The sequence below is a fragment of the Folsomia candida genome, unplaced genomic scaffold, assembly GCF_002217175.1.
Source record: "Folsomia candida strain VU population unplaced genomic scaffold, ASM221717v1 Fcan01_Sc005, whole genome shotgun sequence".
Lineage (NCBI taxonomy): Eukaryota > Metazoa > Arthropoda > Collembola > Entomobryomorpha > Isotomidae > Folsomia > Folsomia candida.
The window spans coordinates 4272449-4289911 of NW_019091197.1; the positions used below are offsets into that span (position 1 = coordinate 4272449).

Below are 17463 nucleotides of genomic sequence, written 5' to 3' on the forward strand. Positions count from 1 at the left end.
ATTCAAAATGCGCTAAAGTATGGTTTCGAACAGTTGATGCTATAATTATTCATTACCACTGCTATCAATTTAAAGTCACTGTAAGAAAACGTTTGTTTTCCTGCCCTAAGTATGCGTAAATTCTATGCATGTTAACTGTACAAGGAGCAATTTTTACACATTTTAGTCTAATTACAAAATTATTTATAGCCAATGTCATGAATTGAAAGCCATATAATTTTCCCGCCCAAATCCGCTTCTGGGGCCCTTGAGGGGTGATAATCGATTTTTGCGAATATATGTACTATTATGCACGTATTAATCAGTGTTTGTGCAACTTTGCATGCAATTACAATCATTTTTAAATTCGGCGTGTTGGCTATTTTCGGCTATAAAAATTAGTGGTTCGCAACAATGCACAAAGGCAAATTACAACTCAAAATCCGTTCCCAAATGGTTATTCGCATCAACTTTCATAAAAAAGTGTCCAGAATAATTCCGGTGGGAACACCATTTTTCAATTCATCTCCCAGTAATTAACGTCATGCAGTAGGTGAAAATTTCGGGGTCAAGGGAAGAAAAAATTCGCCGTTACTAGGGGTGAAAGGTATGAAAATATTCGCCTCTCAGGGGTGAAGTGGTTAAGCTTACATGAAGGGAAAGCGTATGTAATACCTATATTATTATGTAACTAGTGTAGAAGCCCGTCAATCGACGTGCAAAATAGGCCCGTCGATAAGCCCGTTTACCCCAACATTAGTGAAGTTAGCCTCTCCTGTACTCTCTGCAGAGTGGAGAGCGAAAAGGAGAAGCTAATTTCTCAACTAAGCCACCGACCCAGCCAGCAGCGATACACTCGCCTGCTTTATATAGTTTAGATAAATTGCTGTATGTATGTAGCTGTATATGAAAAAGCAACGTAAAATTCCATTCCAAATCCGTTCATTTATTCACATTATAAGTAATTTAACGTAGATATTTACATATGAATGAATCAAGACAAACAGATTGCACTTATTCTTCACTAAAATGAACTAATATTCCCCAGTAAACCGGAACATAATTGTTGACATTACTACAGTACTAATTGAAGTTGCGAGCCTAGTTAAGGTCAACATGGGTTGGTTATGCTGAACTACTACATATAAATACACGTTATTGATTAATACCAAGAATGTATTGCATAACATTGCTCACATATGTAAATAAATAGTTGACAATAAATAGATACAAACAAAGAAGAAATAAAATTCGGACATATCTAATATATTTGTAGGAGTATTTAGGTTGTATGTTGCATTTAAATGTTTTACCCTGGTAACGATCTCTTAATAAATATTCTGAAATATTTTTTTTCCTCTGGACCAAGCAAACGCCAACCTATCTTATCTTGCCCCCTTTGGTCTGGTTAAAGTATGGCCCTCAACTAAGCACTTAAGACTGGACCAACTCTCGGTTATGCTTATCGGAAATTTTAGAAGTGTACGTTTGGTGGATTTTGACTGAATTTCTAAGCTAGATTTTCATCCATTTTCATGTTTTTGTTTGCCCCTTGTTACATACAATGTATTTATATTTATACATATTTTATCTTTAATATCTAGGCTATTCGCGAATTGTGTCTCCAGATTAGGTATTGATGATTATTAATCCGGATTAGAATTAACTAATTCACAATTCAATCCTTGTCCAACTAATCTTAATCCCGAAAAAAAGTAATCCAAAACTAATCACGATTGTGAATTATTATTTTTTCACAAAATACATATTGCCCGCTCTCCGTCTCTCGTTCGATTTTCATAAGCATTCCAATTTCTCCTGCTGTAACTTTTCTATTTTTGTTCTAACCGAAACAAAAAACGAAGTGTTTTCCCCATGTTTGTTATATTACGTTTCCAAGGTCGAATAAGTTAAAACTAATCCTTAATCCGGATTATTTAATCTTAATTCTTAATCCAAATGGTTCTCGAAAAATAACTAATCCCTGAAAAAGTGATTAACGCAGGAACTAATAACTAATCCAACTCCAACAATGGATCCTACTCGGAGCAGAAAACAATTTAGTCACCGAACTCTGATACCAGAGCCCAATTTAGGATGGGCAAAATTAAAATATCCATAAGGATAGGTGTGACATCTAATATTGTTGATTCATAATTATCGTATACAAAAATATAAACCTTTATTGAAAACGGTACGCAATTAAACTATAACTTGCGAAAGGTGTTAGATAAATTTTTAGAACTTTTTAATGCTGGCAGCAGTTTTTATGTTACTTAGAATTTTTTTTCGGTGCAAAACTTTTTTAATACTAACTTTATTACAGGTTAAGTTAGGACTCTAGAATTGTGAATAAATTTCTTCTCGGTAAGAAATTCAGGATTTTGTGAGAAATTGTAATTTTCGAGCCCACAAAAAAATTATGTATAGGTGCCTGGTGGCAGACTAAATGATTGAATTGCAATATCAAGTTCAACTGAGCAAAATCATCCGCCGAAAGGGGTATATCTAGTCTCATTGGATGGATCATTACAGAAACCACCTTTATTTTCGTTTTTATTTAAATTTACTTAATTTATATCGATCATGAACAATTCACGATTATTATCCGGACCACGTAAGAGCAGGACAGAGAGCAGACAAATGTGCAGTAGAAACCGCTTACCGCCCGTAAGAAATACATGGGAGGAGGTTGGCGGTGGTGCACCACAGGCCTCCAATGCATTTCTTACGGGCGGTAAGCGGTTTCTACTGCACATTTGTCAGATTTTGTGCTGGTCTTATGAGGACCGAATAATATTTTATCCTACGGCGCCCGTGCAAGTGCCTGGGTTCTCCAACCCTCGTTGGCCCCTGGACTCTGTTCATTTACTTGCATGCATAAACTTTGGATATGCACTTTAAAGATAATTTGAAAGATGCCCCTCAGCTAATGACTTTCTACCAATTTTCGTACTTTTTGAGACGTTCGTTAAAGCAGGAAATCACAATAGGTTTAAGGTGTAAATTAATTACTATCATGTCTTATGCTATACTTTCACTTCCATATTTTACTAAAAGTTCACTAATTTGTTCTCAGTATTATCACTCTTATGAAATATATATTTGGTAAAAAACGATATTTTATCAAGGGAGTTCATAATATAAAATTTTAATTTATCGTTTGGTAGGTATTAAATGCGTTATATTGCATTTTACAAGTGCGCTTCCTCATGGTTCTGGACATAATATTCTTAACCTATGTATTACTTATTTAATCGTGCAAAGTGTGTAAATTCATGATAACACAAACATGCTGAATAACTTATATAGTGAACTATAAATATGTACGCATGCAAGACTATTACAGTATTAAAATGATTTAACAAATAAGTTAAAAAGTTTTATAAACTATGGGGCAAAGTCTTAAAATCACAAAAAGTATATGCATTCTACGGATGGACTAATATTGGAGTTTCAGGAAACGCAAACTCTTCAAGTGTAAATCGTGCCATTCTCTGTAATAAGCAATCAAAATCCACCAAACTTATCATGCCGTAAAAATATTTTCCTACTCAACATTCAAATTCCTCCTCGACAGTTTGCGTCGCAACGTCTGCAAAATACCAATATTCGTCTTCTGAACCATCCAGAATATCCTCCGGATTTATGACTACAAGATTATCCTCATAATACTCTTCTTCTTCCTCAACTGGTGGGACTACGATTTCCTGTTGACCGTTAACCCCCTCTTCGCCTTCATCGTCGTCATCATCTTCCATAAATATCGGCGCAGGATTGTCCATGTCAATCATTTCTTCCTCGTTTTCAGGGAGATGACCGTTTTCAATGATTTGATTATCATCAGGGATGTTCTCATCCTCAAGGGGATTGCCTTGTTCCATAACGTTATCGTCCTCGGGAACATTATCGTCTTCAGCAATAAAAAATTCTTCTTCGGGAATATAAACTTCCTCCTCGTCAATGATGGGATCCTCTTCTGGAGGTTGGGGAGACGCACGGGGCGTGGGTGCTTGTGCGTCCACTTGGACTTGTCCATTTTGTTCTATATCATCAGCCACTTGTTCTTCGTTTGGTGGCGGAGTTTCTGGGGGAGCTTGGCGTTTCTGAATATTTGGAGAATCACATCTCTCCAAAATTATGATGGGCTGACGTATTGTTAGGAGTTTCATGAGTGGAATCGGGGATTTACTTCGGGGTAAATTGTTCTTTACACTTCTAGTCTTTCGACGTTTCCCGAACAAAAGATGTCTGGGTCGGTGACGATTAGATTTTGATGGGGAGGACGCAGACTTTGTTGGTGATACGAGAAGTTTAGTCTCCTCACTGTATGAGGAATGGTCCATAACTTTTAAGCTCGTTCTCGTCAAACGAGTCGGACTTGTAATCCTTTCTCTGGGTTGTCTTCGTAATTTATTTGGCAATTTTAGCTTGAGGAGTAATTTTGGTACTTTATCTGGCGTTGGTTTGACATCATCATGCTGAGTCACGGTGTCGGTATCAACGTCTTTGTCCTCGTCTGATGTTTCATCCAAATTTCTATGCGACCATATCCTCTTCTTCGCTCCGTTATTGTTCTGTCGATCAGCCACGTGTTTGGCAATTGGGTCATCTCGTCCACCAGAGGCTTGGAGCATGGCCACTATTTCGATTAAACTCATCTTGCTAGAATTTCGCTTGATATCATCCGGGAGTAGAGTAGGTAGTGGGTTTGGTGGTGCTTGAACCTCATCTTGTACCTGGAATAATGAATGTTTAAATTTACAGGATATATACAATCTTTGTACAATTTAAAGTCTAATATGCTCACATTTTCTAAAACTTCTTTGGGTGGATGAAATTGGTCGACATGCTCTCTTAATCCTCTCTTCGGGTTAATCTGTAGGCCACACATGTCACAAAATTTCACACGTACGGGAAAGTGTTTCATGGCCTCGTGCGACTTTAAGAGGAGGTCTGTGTCGAATTTTAGAGAACATATTTCACACGGGTGCTTACTAACCGGTTTATTTGTTCTGCCTCGTGAGGACGAAGACGGGATTGTCTGAAAAGTAAACAGGGAAATGAATAAACCAGTTCAAGGACATTCCAAAAATCAATATTGATTGTGCAACTGAACGAATGCATGCGACACTTTCTTCAACTTGGTTATAAGCTGCTCATAATAACTTCTTACAACTTGTAAGAAATTCAGACTGTTTAAATACTAAAAGTTAAACCACCTCCCTCAACCAGTTTATCTCAATAGGGGTATTCAAGAGATATTGTAAGCTGATCCCAAACGTAAACAACGTAAAATTGTGCGATCGACTTCAAATTCAAAACTTTAGCTTCTAGTGTCCTTAAAATTTATTTCTACTATATTTTGATTGTCGTGACCTCTCTTCGACACAGTATGACCTGACTGGCTAAGGGTTTAGTGACCCTAAAAATTTATTTACACTCGCCATGACCTATTTTCAATACGATATAACCTGATTGGCTAAAATTGGGTGATCTGTTTACAGATTTAGTGCATGGATTAAGTCGAGCAAGGGTCATGACGATAAAAATAAAGTAGAAATAAGTTTTTAAGGTCACCAAACCCGTAAGTTTTGAATTTCAAGTCGATGGCACAATTTTAGCCAGTTAGGTCATATGGTGTCGAAAAAAAGGTCATGGAGATGAAAATATAGTAGAAATAGATTTTTAAGGTCACTAGAAGCTAAAGTTTTGAATTTCAAGTCGATCGCGAAAGTTTACGCTGTTTACGTTTGGGATCAGCAGCCCTTGAATAACCCTATTGAGATAAACTGGTTGAGGTAGGTGATTTAAGTGGCAGTATTTAAACAGTCGGCTTACAAGGTTTATATTTTGTAAGTATTTTATTAGATAAACTTTATGAAAATCATATAAACCCACCTTGACCTCACTCTCAACAATTTTCAAACCGTGGTGCGCCTTTTTTACATGCCTCCTTAAGAGTCCCATCCTCGGCATTGACTTTTCGCATAGGGGACATGCATACCTTACTAGGTCAGAGGAATGCATTTCATAGTTATGACTGCGTAACAATGCCACAGACTCAAAGTTTATGTTACAGATTTTGCATAATCCATAATTTACAACATCCTCTTTTTTATGATCTGTGTCAATGTGGGTGTGAAGAAAGTCTTTAGTTTGATAACTTTTCTGACAGAGTTCACAAGTATAAAGGGTAGCAGATTGACCACATTTTGCTTCAACGGTAGTTATCGAGGTAATGGCGGCATAGTTTCCTGAGTCAGGAATTGTGCACGAGTTAGATTGCACTGAAAAAGTCTTCCCCATTGGATCGAGTAAATCCTACGAGAGAAAAATTTACTTTTAGCCCATGTAAAAATATATTTTAAATGCTTTTCAATATTTTAATGGGTTAATAAAGGTATTCAGTGAATACTATTCAGTGAATACTATTCACTACGAGTTCGCATCGTTAGCAAAAAAAATGGCTTGAAAATTAATTTGGGAACTTTCGCATCTCCAAGTATAGTATTTAAGCGTAGTACTCACTCAGGACGATTTTTTACGTGAAAAAGTTTAGCCAAAACGAGAAAAAGAAACTTAAGTAACATTTTGCAATTGATTTAAAGAAATATTCCCATTTGGAACATTTTGTAGTGAAGTTCAAGTAATTCCAGCGAAGGATGTGCTGTTTCTCGTGAAAGTCTGTCCTGAGTACTAGGCTTTAGTTTGCAATTTTTTTGCGATGCAAACTCATGAATCTTCCCAATTATTTACATACTTTTGACTTTAAATACTTGTCCAACTCGTGGCTGTCGAGGAAATGCATGCGTAACTGGCTCAGTTGAGGGTACGATTGCCGACATAGTTCACACTTGTAAGGTTCCCTTGATAACGAGGGGTGTTTATGGTTACCGGCGCAGACTGGTTCTTCATCAGGGTGAACTTTTTCGACATGGGAAATAACGGCATCTTCCGTATCAAACTGTGCCTTACAAAAGAAGCATTCATAGGCGAGGTCTTTACACGATCTGGTGTGGTTGATCATGTTAGCCTTGAAAGTGAACTTTTTGTCGCAAGTTGGACAAGGATAGAGTTCGGTTGACTGCCTCTTCTGGCGGGGAGATCGACTCTGCAGGAGCGTGTGCCCTTCCATCTTGTGGAGGGAGAGGCACATCTGGGTGGAAAAGTCAGAGTGACAATCATCACATTGAAAAAACCTGGTGGGTACTAATCGAGAGGGTGGTGTGGTAGTGGCCATCTGGAAGGAGAATGAAATCAGTATGTCATAACCAAAGGCAAATTTGTAAATATTCTCATGCTAAAGTGGTGTTTATGCTTCACGTCACCGTTACGTTCTCCTCCAAATCCGATTTTTTGATTGGTTACAATATTTAATTGTCGTAGTGATAATTTCGCTCAAGCCAATCAAAAAATCGGATTTGGAGGACGTGACGATAACGTGAAGCATAAACGCACCTTAACATGGTAACCGGAAATGTGTGCTTTGTAATCCAAAAGTATTATCTAGTAACATTTAAAAGGCAAGTCGTATTGGCAAGTCAGGCTTGCAATCTTGGTCGAACCGGGGTATGCTGGGTAACATAAGTATTATGGCATCTAGCTCGAACCCAGCATACCAAAGCACCCCAATACAAGCTAAATTCATACAATGCTCTTTGCATAGTTGCGTTACATTAAGGTTTTGAGTATCTGACACAGTTGAAAATCGCTTTTAAAGACATGCTATTGAAAAACTCCTTCAACAAATCATAGTGCCTATAATATCATCCTTTCGAAACACTTCTTTTCACACCACTGGACTGAAGCTACATAAATTTCTTCTTTGAGAAGCACATCGACAACCCCCAAACTGTAGGCTTCAGTTGACAACTAACATCCCGAATAACGTCAACCAAATAAAAGTGTAAACCTAAATCAAGGCCTAGGTTGTAGAAAAACCGTTCTACTTGCGTAATATCTACGTAGAGTGGACGGAGAATGAGTACGATTCTCGAGACTATTGTTGAATCAAAGAAAACCCTACCATTTTTGCCTGGTAATCTTGGCGACTGGCGAGACAAGTACTGGGTTGGGACCATAGAATAGGAATAACAAGATGAATTACAGTACGTCTTTGTAAAGCAAGTAAGATGGATGATTCTACCAGTCAACTCTGAGATGTCGCTTAAACCGCTTAGGTAATTAGGCAAACTCACAGATACCTCGTACTCCATCTATACGTTGACTATTTAGGATCTGCTCATTCAGGCCTAAATTGTATCTTTATTTATGGTGGTTAATTACTCGTCGCTAGAGCTCTCACTAACACCATCTCTTACTCATTTTGTATTTACCAGTGCTACTGTATTGGCTAAATAGTGCTTGTATTGGCTACTGTATTGGCTAAATAGGAAATTGTATAAAAGTGAAAGTTCTCTACCGGGAAAAATAGTAGCCACTACAGGGTGTGCACAATTTTAGGTTGGATGGAATATATAGCCCAACGATTTATGGACGTATAAGTTCACTTCCATTGGGTAAAGAGGTGAATACTTGAAACGGCATAATAGGTACACTCTTAGGCAACTGGTATTGAATTATTACGAATCATTACTAGACGGAGTATGGACTGTCCCCTTATTGAGCAATTGAAAAATGACGAATTTTTTTGTTTACCAAAATGCTGCTCAAATATTGCTTTTGCCGAGCTATCATTTTGCCACATTAGGTTACAAAAAAAATTCGAAACATGGTTTCTGATGGATAATTTTATGGGGATTTCAATAAAAAATAGTACAACTCTCTAAAGGCACTCCAACTAACTTTATCTTGCATTGTACATAACATATGGCACTACTAGGTATGTCAAGATATTGCCGTTAAAAAGGAACTCAGTTTATCACAATGTCACTTTATAAATATTTGTGTACCTCTATGGGCAATTATACCTGAAAGGGGTTTGATGAATCAATCAATCAATCAACAGAGAACAATGAATAAATGTCGCAAATTAAACTTCGAAAATTAATCTAGGAAGAGTAATCAACAAAACCTAGTTTAAGCATACCAGTATGATTAGTATTACAATTAAGTGCCTACCTAACCAATACAAGAACTAATTAACCTATGAATCGTTAAGTTTGGCATCATCTTCGTTTGTTAATATAGCAATTAGTCGGGCTGTCGAGCTGCATACAAGGTCTATGGTCGGGCCACCCAGAAGGATGTACATAAAGCAAGAACAGAGTAGATTTAACTAGATAGTGAATAAGTTATACTCTGGTTGAGGAGGATAGATGCTTTGCGGGTGGAGTTTATTTCCTGAGAAAGCTGTGCTTGGCCTCAGTTCTCCCTGTTAAGAAGAGGCCCAACACTGCTTTTTCACGAAATAAACTCCACCCGCTCAGCATCTACTCATCTCGCTATAACTATAGTTGTGCTGTACAGAAGAAGCTAAATAGCGAGAAACCAATCGCCCCTTATGACGTTCTTTCCGGAGGCCAGGGTCTCTCGCCATTTAGCCCTTCCCGCACAGCACACAACTAACTCACTTCAAGTATAGTTAGGCACACAAGCCGTGTTTAAGGGACAATAATTACATATTATGAGAATTGTCGTAAATTATGTTTGTAAATGTGGCTAATTTATTTATTGGGCGTGCGATTACGTAACTATTTGCAAAAGAATAAACTACGCATAAAATGATTTTCAGTGGTTGTGGACTTGGTGATATTTATTTCTCTCGAGAGAGGATGAAACTCATGTGAAAAAGTGGTGGACATTTGTGTCCCAATAAAGAGGCAGCTTGAGACGCAGTATTTGGTGGTCTGACTACATATACGTTTATTCCCTCCTTCCACTTTGCTGTCCAAAAACCCAATAATCTACTTTACAATGTCAACCTTTTCATATCGTTTTCTCTCTCCCCCACTACTTAAGGATCTATGTACATACGTGTATCTTACAATCTAACATAATGCTGCCTTTGCACTCTCTCACGCTTCTGCATGGGTCAAGAGTCAAGCATAATAAATTTTAATGGTTGGCTGGAACTTTGTTGCTGGCTGGTCGAAACTGGACACTTTTCACCAGATCTTGGTCTCTGGTTGAGATGAGATGCTGACAATATTATGTAAGCACTTGTTAATAATTATAATTATTGCAACTGCAAAAATATTTAATTGTAAGGTTGACTTTTTTGTCAAAAATTCCCATGACAGTTGACAACTTTTTAATAATAGTCAAATTATCCGGCAATGAAAAAATGTGAGGGGGCAACCTGAGATTCGCATACATATTGAACAACTACAAAAACAGCGAGAATGACCACTAACAATCGACGACAACGATAAGTAGAACCATAAATATATACATATATGACTACCAGTTTATTCTCGGAGTAACTCCTTATACCAAAATATTCAGCTATGTGGTTAGGCATATTTTTGGGCAGCCAAGTGTAATCTTAACCATCAAGATGTTTAAATCATCAAAGATTTAGGTAAAATAGAATACGTTCCTAATACTGGCTGCAGAAAATTAAATCAAAAATAGGTAAGTAAGCATATATTTTGTGGGATTTCTTTGCAGTTCTAGCTTCGAAACACTTCAAAGATTTTCAAGACTGCACTGGACCGATGTGAATCTGAAAAATTTACCAATTCCAACAGGTCAAAAACTATCTGGGTAAAGAGATTCGATTGATAACGAGCTAATTTTGTGCATTCTTTGTCAAATGGCTTTTGTAAAGAATGTTTTTCTTCATGGGCTGAAGGAACTTATGCATTGAGCTACATGTTGCTTTGAAATTACCAAAAAAATCAATTGGAACAAAGAGCTTTCATTGTTGAGATAAATTAACATTCATATTACTTATTGGACTTTCCTCATAGAGGGCGGCACACAAAATATTTATATTATTTAAGAACCCCTGTTAAAGCATCGGAATAAGTTCTCTTATGTATGTATGGCATATCTAATTCTATGATTGTCTTGGAAGCATCGAATAATTAGCAATATTTTGCGTAGTGAACAAAACTCTCATATGTAAGCGCTTTCTGAACCAAGACTTGTTACAAAATACGAGAAAGTAAAAAATACAAAGTTTTAGATGAAATTTATGATTACACTAGGTATGAACTTTAATATTCAAAAATACCAACCTCTGGATGCATCAAGGCAATATGGTCTCTCCAATGACTTTCTCGTTTTAAGTAGATTCCACAATGGGGGCAGCAATACCTTTGGTTGTCATGCACTTCGACAAAATGCTTATCAAGCTCTGGGAATGTTGAGCATACTTCGGTACAACGATTACAGTAAAATGTCGTCTTGTTTTCAATCTCCTTCCGAGTGTGAGCCCCCATGAACCACTACATACAAATTTAGAAAAAATTACAAACATGAACCTAAGAATTTATTATTACAATAAACCTGGGTAAAACCGGAATATAAAAAGGTGGCGAAACCACATATGCTTCTTAATGTAATCCGTCATTGAATACTAAAACCCCTTTCGATCAACGCCTCTCTGAAATAACTTTCGTTTGAATGACATGCCATAACATTTAAGGTCACGGCGGTCACTACGGAGGTCAAACTTGGGAAATGTTGACGGTGCTGACTTCGTCTCATACATACCTAAATACTGTTCATGTTAATGCCCCATATGAGATATTTGAATTTAAAAAAACCTCGTGACCTTTTCTTTGACCCTAAAGGGTCAAAAAAATAAGCGTGCATCTAGTTTGACATTGTGTTATCGAATGAAAAAAAATCCTTCTAGCATGTCCCGAACATATTACAACATATACAGATGGACAGACGGACGGACACAGCATTATAATATAGTGGTTTCGCCACTCAAGAACCACGTTCAAAATTAATCCTTACTTACCGATATCCCATCCTCTTCTGGATGAGTTTCATGCAAGTGTTTTCTAAAGTTGTCACAGTCAAAGGTTCCTCTTACACACCCCAAACGACTACTTCCTCTCACCTCGGGGGCTAAAGGATGACCAAAGGGGCAGGAAATCTGTAAAGGTTCGCCTTGGTCAAAGTGGGCACCAAAGAGATGTTGGAGCAGGTCGTTCCGCTTATGAAATAAGAGTGAGGGACAATTTTGGCACGTGAACGTCTTGGCGGATCTCATCCTCTTGGTGGAAATTCTAGTTAGATCTGCAAGATTGGCGGGAGTGACTTTGAGACTTGTTTGACGAGTTCTGAATTTCTTATTGGCATTGGCTTTTTTGGCAGATTCCTTAATTTGCTTATGTGTAGATATAAACTTTTGTTTAATTTCCTCTGGCGTATCTAAATTTGACCGGAGGGGTTTTTTGGGTTTCGACTTGTTCTTGGCGCCAGGAGGCCGGCCAGGGGGCCGACCTGATGACCTTTTTTTGTGGGGGCTGACAGGAAGCTGAACGATAACCTCCATATCTTCGTCAAGGGTTATCTTATTCCCCTTAGGAAGCTTGCCTGCTGGGGGTATTTGCGGGTCAAGAGTGGGCATTGGAACATCTTTGATGGCGTGGGTGTTACTTGAAGGGGATGCTTTCGGGGAATGGACCTGGAACAAGGGAAAGTATAGAATTAAACGGATTTATATTATTGCACTCTAAATAATTTTGTAGAAATTTATTAACGGTGAGTGAATCTAAAAAACCGCATGAGATTTGATACAGCGTTTCTAAACTTACTGAAGTCGTTTGTGAAGATCGCCGAGATGAAATTCTTTTCACATGGTCATCATCTTCCAACTTTTTTGGAGAATCCATAACAACATGTTCAGGATCAGTCGCTTGGTCAGCATCACTTTGTTCATCTTGTTCTAGACGTAATTTATCTTGAGTAGCCTGAAATTGTAGTTACATTATTAGTTATTACCCCATAAAATAAAAATTAGCATGTTATTTAATGAAAATTCGTATGTACTTCTGTTGTAGTGTCCAAATCACTGAACGCATCATTTCCAAATTGCATTTCATCTCCATCTTCATTACTTGTATCGACTTCTTGATCAAGTTTGGGTGGACCATCTTCAAGTCCGCTCTTGTTCTTCCTCCTTGAACGTCTTTTCAACTCTTTTCCCTTATCGTCAAGATTTTTACCAAAGATTGCGTCCAATTTTTTATGTCTTTTTCTCTCCCTGCGACGTTCCTTCTTTCTCCTCGACCTCTCTTCTCTGCTCTCCCTCCGAACTCCCTTTCGATCATCGCGCCCTCTACTGTAAAATTTCTTGTGTGTCAAATAACTCATGAGAAAGGTCCCATTTTTTGTCACAAAATCCTGAAACCGACCAATATCCTGAAGGGTTATCGTCTCAGAGGGCATTATCATATCGAGTGCAGTTTTCAATTCGTCTCCTTCTTCAAAGTCTCCTACTCCCGAGTTGCGCCTCGTGGCGACAAAATCGGCCAACATTTTTCTATATGTGCTAATTTCAACTTGTGTGACCTTTCGAATTTTGACGTTCGCCCAGTGATCTATACATGCAATGTTGTCCTCGGTGCATAAAACAGTTTCAAAATGCGAGATTGAAATGGGCCCGGAAACGACGGGATTTATTTCAGAAGTTTCAGACACTAGTTTTTCGCCTGTCGACCTGGATGGAAAGCCGGTAGCGGCTAAAAGCTGAAGATATAATTCGTACTCGGCCCTTTCCATTTTGTTTCGTACTCTTGAATAGGCTGCCACTCTGGCTTTCGTTTCTTCCGGGGTTAACCCTTTTACACAGAGAGGGCCGTCTTTTTTCCGACTACTGGTTTGCGATTGGTCATCTTTATCGCGTCGTACGGTAACAGATTTATAATACGCGGCAATTCTTATGTCTCTATGCAGTTGTGATTCCCTAGAGAAGGAATCTCGCTTTTGGATAAGTTCTTTGATAAGGGCATCAAGTGCGGCACGTTTCTCCGTGGTTATCCGATCTGTTAAAAAACCTCGTTCGGTATCGACTTTTAAGCGTTTTTCAGTCTCGCTGGGTTTTGAGCAGATCCACTTTTGTCGCGCAGATAGGAACCCGACATGAAGGGTTAACCCTTTAGTATGGACTTTGGTTGCGGACGAGATCGGAAGGGTTGGTTCGTCAGGTTCGCTGTCTCTGCTGCTAGTAGAAGCGGATGACCTGCGGTCAGAAATTTGGTCAAGAGGAAGTACCATCTCCTTACTTGGAGATGGTACACCGTTATTAAGTAGCTGGTCAATGTACGCACTGGTGGAATGCAAATTTTCGTCTTCAAGATGGTCGTCATCTTCAAAGGTGTCTACTTCGACCTTGATTTGTTTCAAGGGATTGCGAAGGGTCAACGCAATTTCAGCTTCGCTGTAACCCTCTAGATTTATAACATTTTTCCAACGGTTGCGTATTTCTTCAATGGCAGGATCCGGTGTAGATGCATTGTTTCCTGTAACGTCATGAAATACGTTGATTAAACATTTGAAAGGCAGAAGAATTCAATTTCAATTTAAAATCAAGTTGATCAACGTTAGATTTGTACGCGCAGTCGATTCTTTAACTTGCCCTGACGTATACTTGATAAGCAGGCATATAAATGAGCGATTTGTCAAGTTTTACTAGTTGAAGATACATACAACATTCACTGATTTTAAGGCTATTCGTACATAGGAGAAAAATTGCCACGCTAATTACAAAGATAAACATAATCTCAGATTAACAAATATTTGCATCAATACCAGAGTTCCGTGTTTGTGCATATAATAAATTCACATCTCAATATGTAATATGACACTATAGATGTTCTATGTACACGCATTCCATATGAGATGACAACCTTTCTCCTGGCCTATACACGATATGTACGCTGTGACGCAAGATTACGAGATACATAGAGATGTAAATATTTATGCATTACAGGTCTACATAATTTGAACATGGAATGGATTGGTGAAGAAGAGAATCCGTATCGTCGCACTTGTTGGATTGTACAAAGTACATGCACTTTGTACGCATGGAATAGAACCTTCCAGAGAAATCAGTTTTCCATTACATATTTCTCCTCTACGAGAGGGAGACCCTTGCATAAAAAATGGTTGGGTTATGCACGTCAAAGCGGAAATTGTATGACAAGCCTAAACCAATAATAAAAAAACGGAAAAAAACTTGTATAACAAAAATACACATATACGTGTATTGAAACCGTATATGTAGATATGCAAACTTATCAAAGCAACGTACAAAAGTAATTTCGCAAATTGTTTTACCAAACATGTATTCCCTTGACTAATTCAGTTATCCTGTTATGAGAGGTTTAAGACGATGCCTTCAAATTGTTGAAAACTGAATTAACTGAAATTCCTGAATTGAATTACTGAAATGGGGTTGTCTCTTGGATGATCAAAGTTCTAGACCTTAACATGCTTGCCAATTCTTAAGAGCTAATAATTTAATGAAAAAAAAACAGGCATATTAGTAGATGAATAATTAAATAATTTTTATACCTAATCGTGATGATGTTCTCAATTTTATAAGGGCCAGTAAGAGCGGCGATTTCCCTACGGGGACATTCGGCCCAAGTTCAATTTCAAGCGCTTCCTCGCACAAGATATTCCTCTCGCGGAGGTACTCGAGGTTTAATTTGTACAAGAAATATTCCACCCATGCCATCTCATCCGCGACTTCATTTGTAACGTCCATCGTAATTTCTTCCTTTTTAGCTTTGGCAACCTGTTTTTTAAACGCTTTTAACTTGTCTTTCAATTTCTGCTCTGTGGCAGCAATGATTTTCCTATCGAGCCTGTTCACCAGGCTGCGTTGACCTTTCTTCTGTGCGGCAAGATCAACATCGACCGAACGGCGACTTTTCGATGTGCTAGTACTGTTGGCATCACTTTTCTGGAAAGTAAAGCAAAAATTTATATTAATTTTATATTGTTCACTTGTAAAATTTTGAAACTTGGCATCCCAACTTTGAAAATACATTTAAAATTTTCAAAATTGAAGAAAAAATCCAGGAAAATTCAGTAATAAATTTTAAAATGTTCATTATTTGTAAAAACAAAGTGCTCGCAATTTTAAAAGTTTTTTCCTTGATTTTACAAAGTTTCAAAGTTATACCCCCTGCCTCTCCAATACATCACGTCATACCTTGTCACCATGGTAACCAATTTTAATGGGCCTTCTCTTAAGGTTCTTTGCCTCATCTTTTGACAAGAGAGACCTTAATCTGTAATGTTCTTCAAGGGCGGCTTTTCTCTTTCTAAATTGTTTAAGGGATTCCCCTGTCTTTCTTTTGACCTTCCAGGGTGTCCAAACCTCCTCGTCGCCAGCCCAACTGTCCTCATCAGAGTCTTCCGATAAGGACTCGTCGCGATCAAAGTCATAGTCCCCATTGACATATTCGTAGTCTTCCATCACTGGAAACTGAACAGGGGGCATGGCTGGGGGGAGGTCCTCCTCCTCAATTTTTCCTCGGTGCGACATGTTTAATATCGTCGTAAATAAGGTGACAAATATTAGAAAAACTTAATAATTAAGACTTTGGGCTTGTAACATATAGTTTGCATTTTTCTGCGCTTCATGCGCAACCGCGGGAAATTTAAAAGTTTGGTTTTCCAACGTGCGCACACGTTCATAAGTCCAGATTTTAAAGCGTTGAAAACTCGTACGTTTGTAAAAACGAAAATTTCCTAATTGACATTAGACGCACTAAGGTCATCCACCTTAATCATGTTGCCCCAGGAAATTTTTTTTAATTATGTTCAAATATATAAAAACATGGTTTTTTCTTTGCGTAAAAGTCTTAATATAATAAACACTATTTTTTTAATACGTAAAACAAATTATCCTAATTTTGTAAAAATGTTGCACACGATAAAATCATACAAACGCTCACTTAAATCGTTCTTAACGGACTTCAGTTTTTTTCGGCGCAATCCCGGGAAATTTATAATTTTAATATTTTTTAACTTTCTTCCCTGCGCAAGCCTTAATAAATACTATATTTTAACTGGTACAAATTATCCTAATTTTTTAAAAAGGTAAAACTAACTAATATTCACGATATTGAAAAATTCACGATATACGAGGATGCAAAGTGTTTACTCAGCCATCCTGCAGACTAAGTTCTTCTTTGCTCGTATGGCTATGGCGATTTGGGCATGTGTGCATATAGTTTTTACTGCTACTACGCACGGCAGAGAGCGGCGCAGATGGTGGTAAAAGGGTAAAAACAGCCGGAGAGGCATGGTTCATGAAACATGAGACAGTCTCAGCGTTGCGTCAGGGGTCCCAATTTCGCTTGTGGAGTTGGGTTAAAGACGAGGTCGCTCGGCGTTGGTATGGAGACGACAAGTTAGTTGGCCAACAAGTGGTGTAGGAATTACTTTGGGGAAACTCCAGCAAGTAATTTCATGCATGATGGATGAATAATTGGTGGAATTGAGTCATGTGTGCATGTTTGCCAGGTAGGAAATTCGTTTAGTTGAAGGTACAAAATTTATGTAACATAAACCGTTTAAGGTCTTTGAGCATAAACGAAT

At 38.0% G+C, this 17463-nt stretch overlaps 1 protein-coding gene across 2 annotated transcripts; it reads right to left on the bottom strand.

Annotated features, from left to right (window-relative positions):
- Positions 1–904: 904 nt before the first annotated feature.
- On the bottom strand, positions 905–17077 carry LOC110849612. Of its 2 annotated transcripts, XM_035851731.1 has the most exons (11): positions 16070–17077; positions 15424–15817; positions 12898–14369; positions 12663–12818; positions 11861–12532; positions 11127–11336; positions 6743–7222; positions 5881–6303; positions 4790–5023; positions 3534–4718; positions 905–1440 (listed from the first exon to the last, which is right to left on the bottom strand). In XM_035851731.1, exons 1-10 carry the CDS (start codon positions 16403–16405, stop codon positions 3534–3536), a joined length of 5562 nt encoding a protein of 1853 aa, XP_035707624.1. In that variant the 5' UTR covers positions 16406–17077; the 3' UTR covers positions 905–1440. The 2 variants fall into 2 exon arrangements, with proteins under 2 accessions (XP_035707624.1, XP_021952734.1); XM_022097042.2 differs by having other exon boundaries at positions 905–4718; positions 16070–17076.
- Positions 17078–17463: the final 386 nt, after the last annotated feature.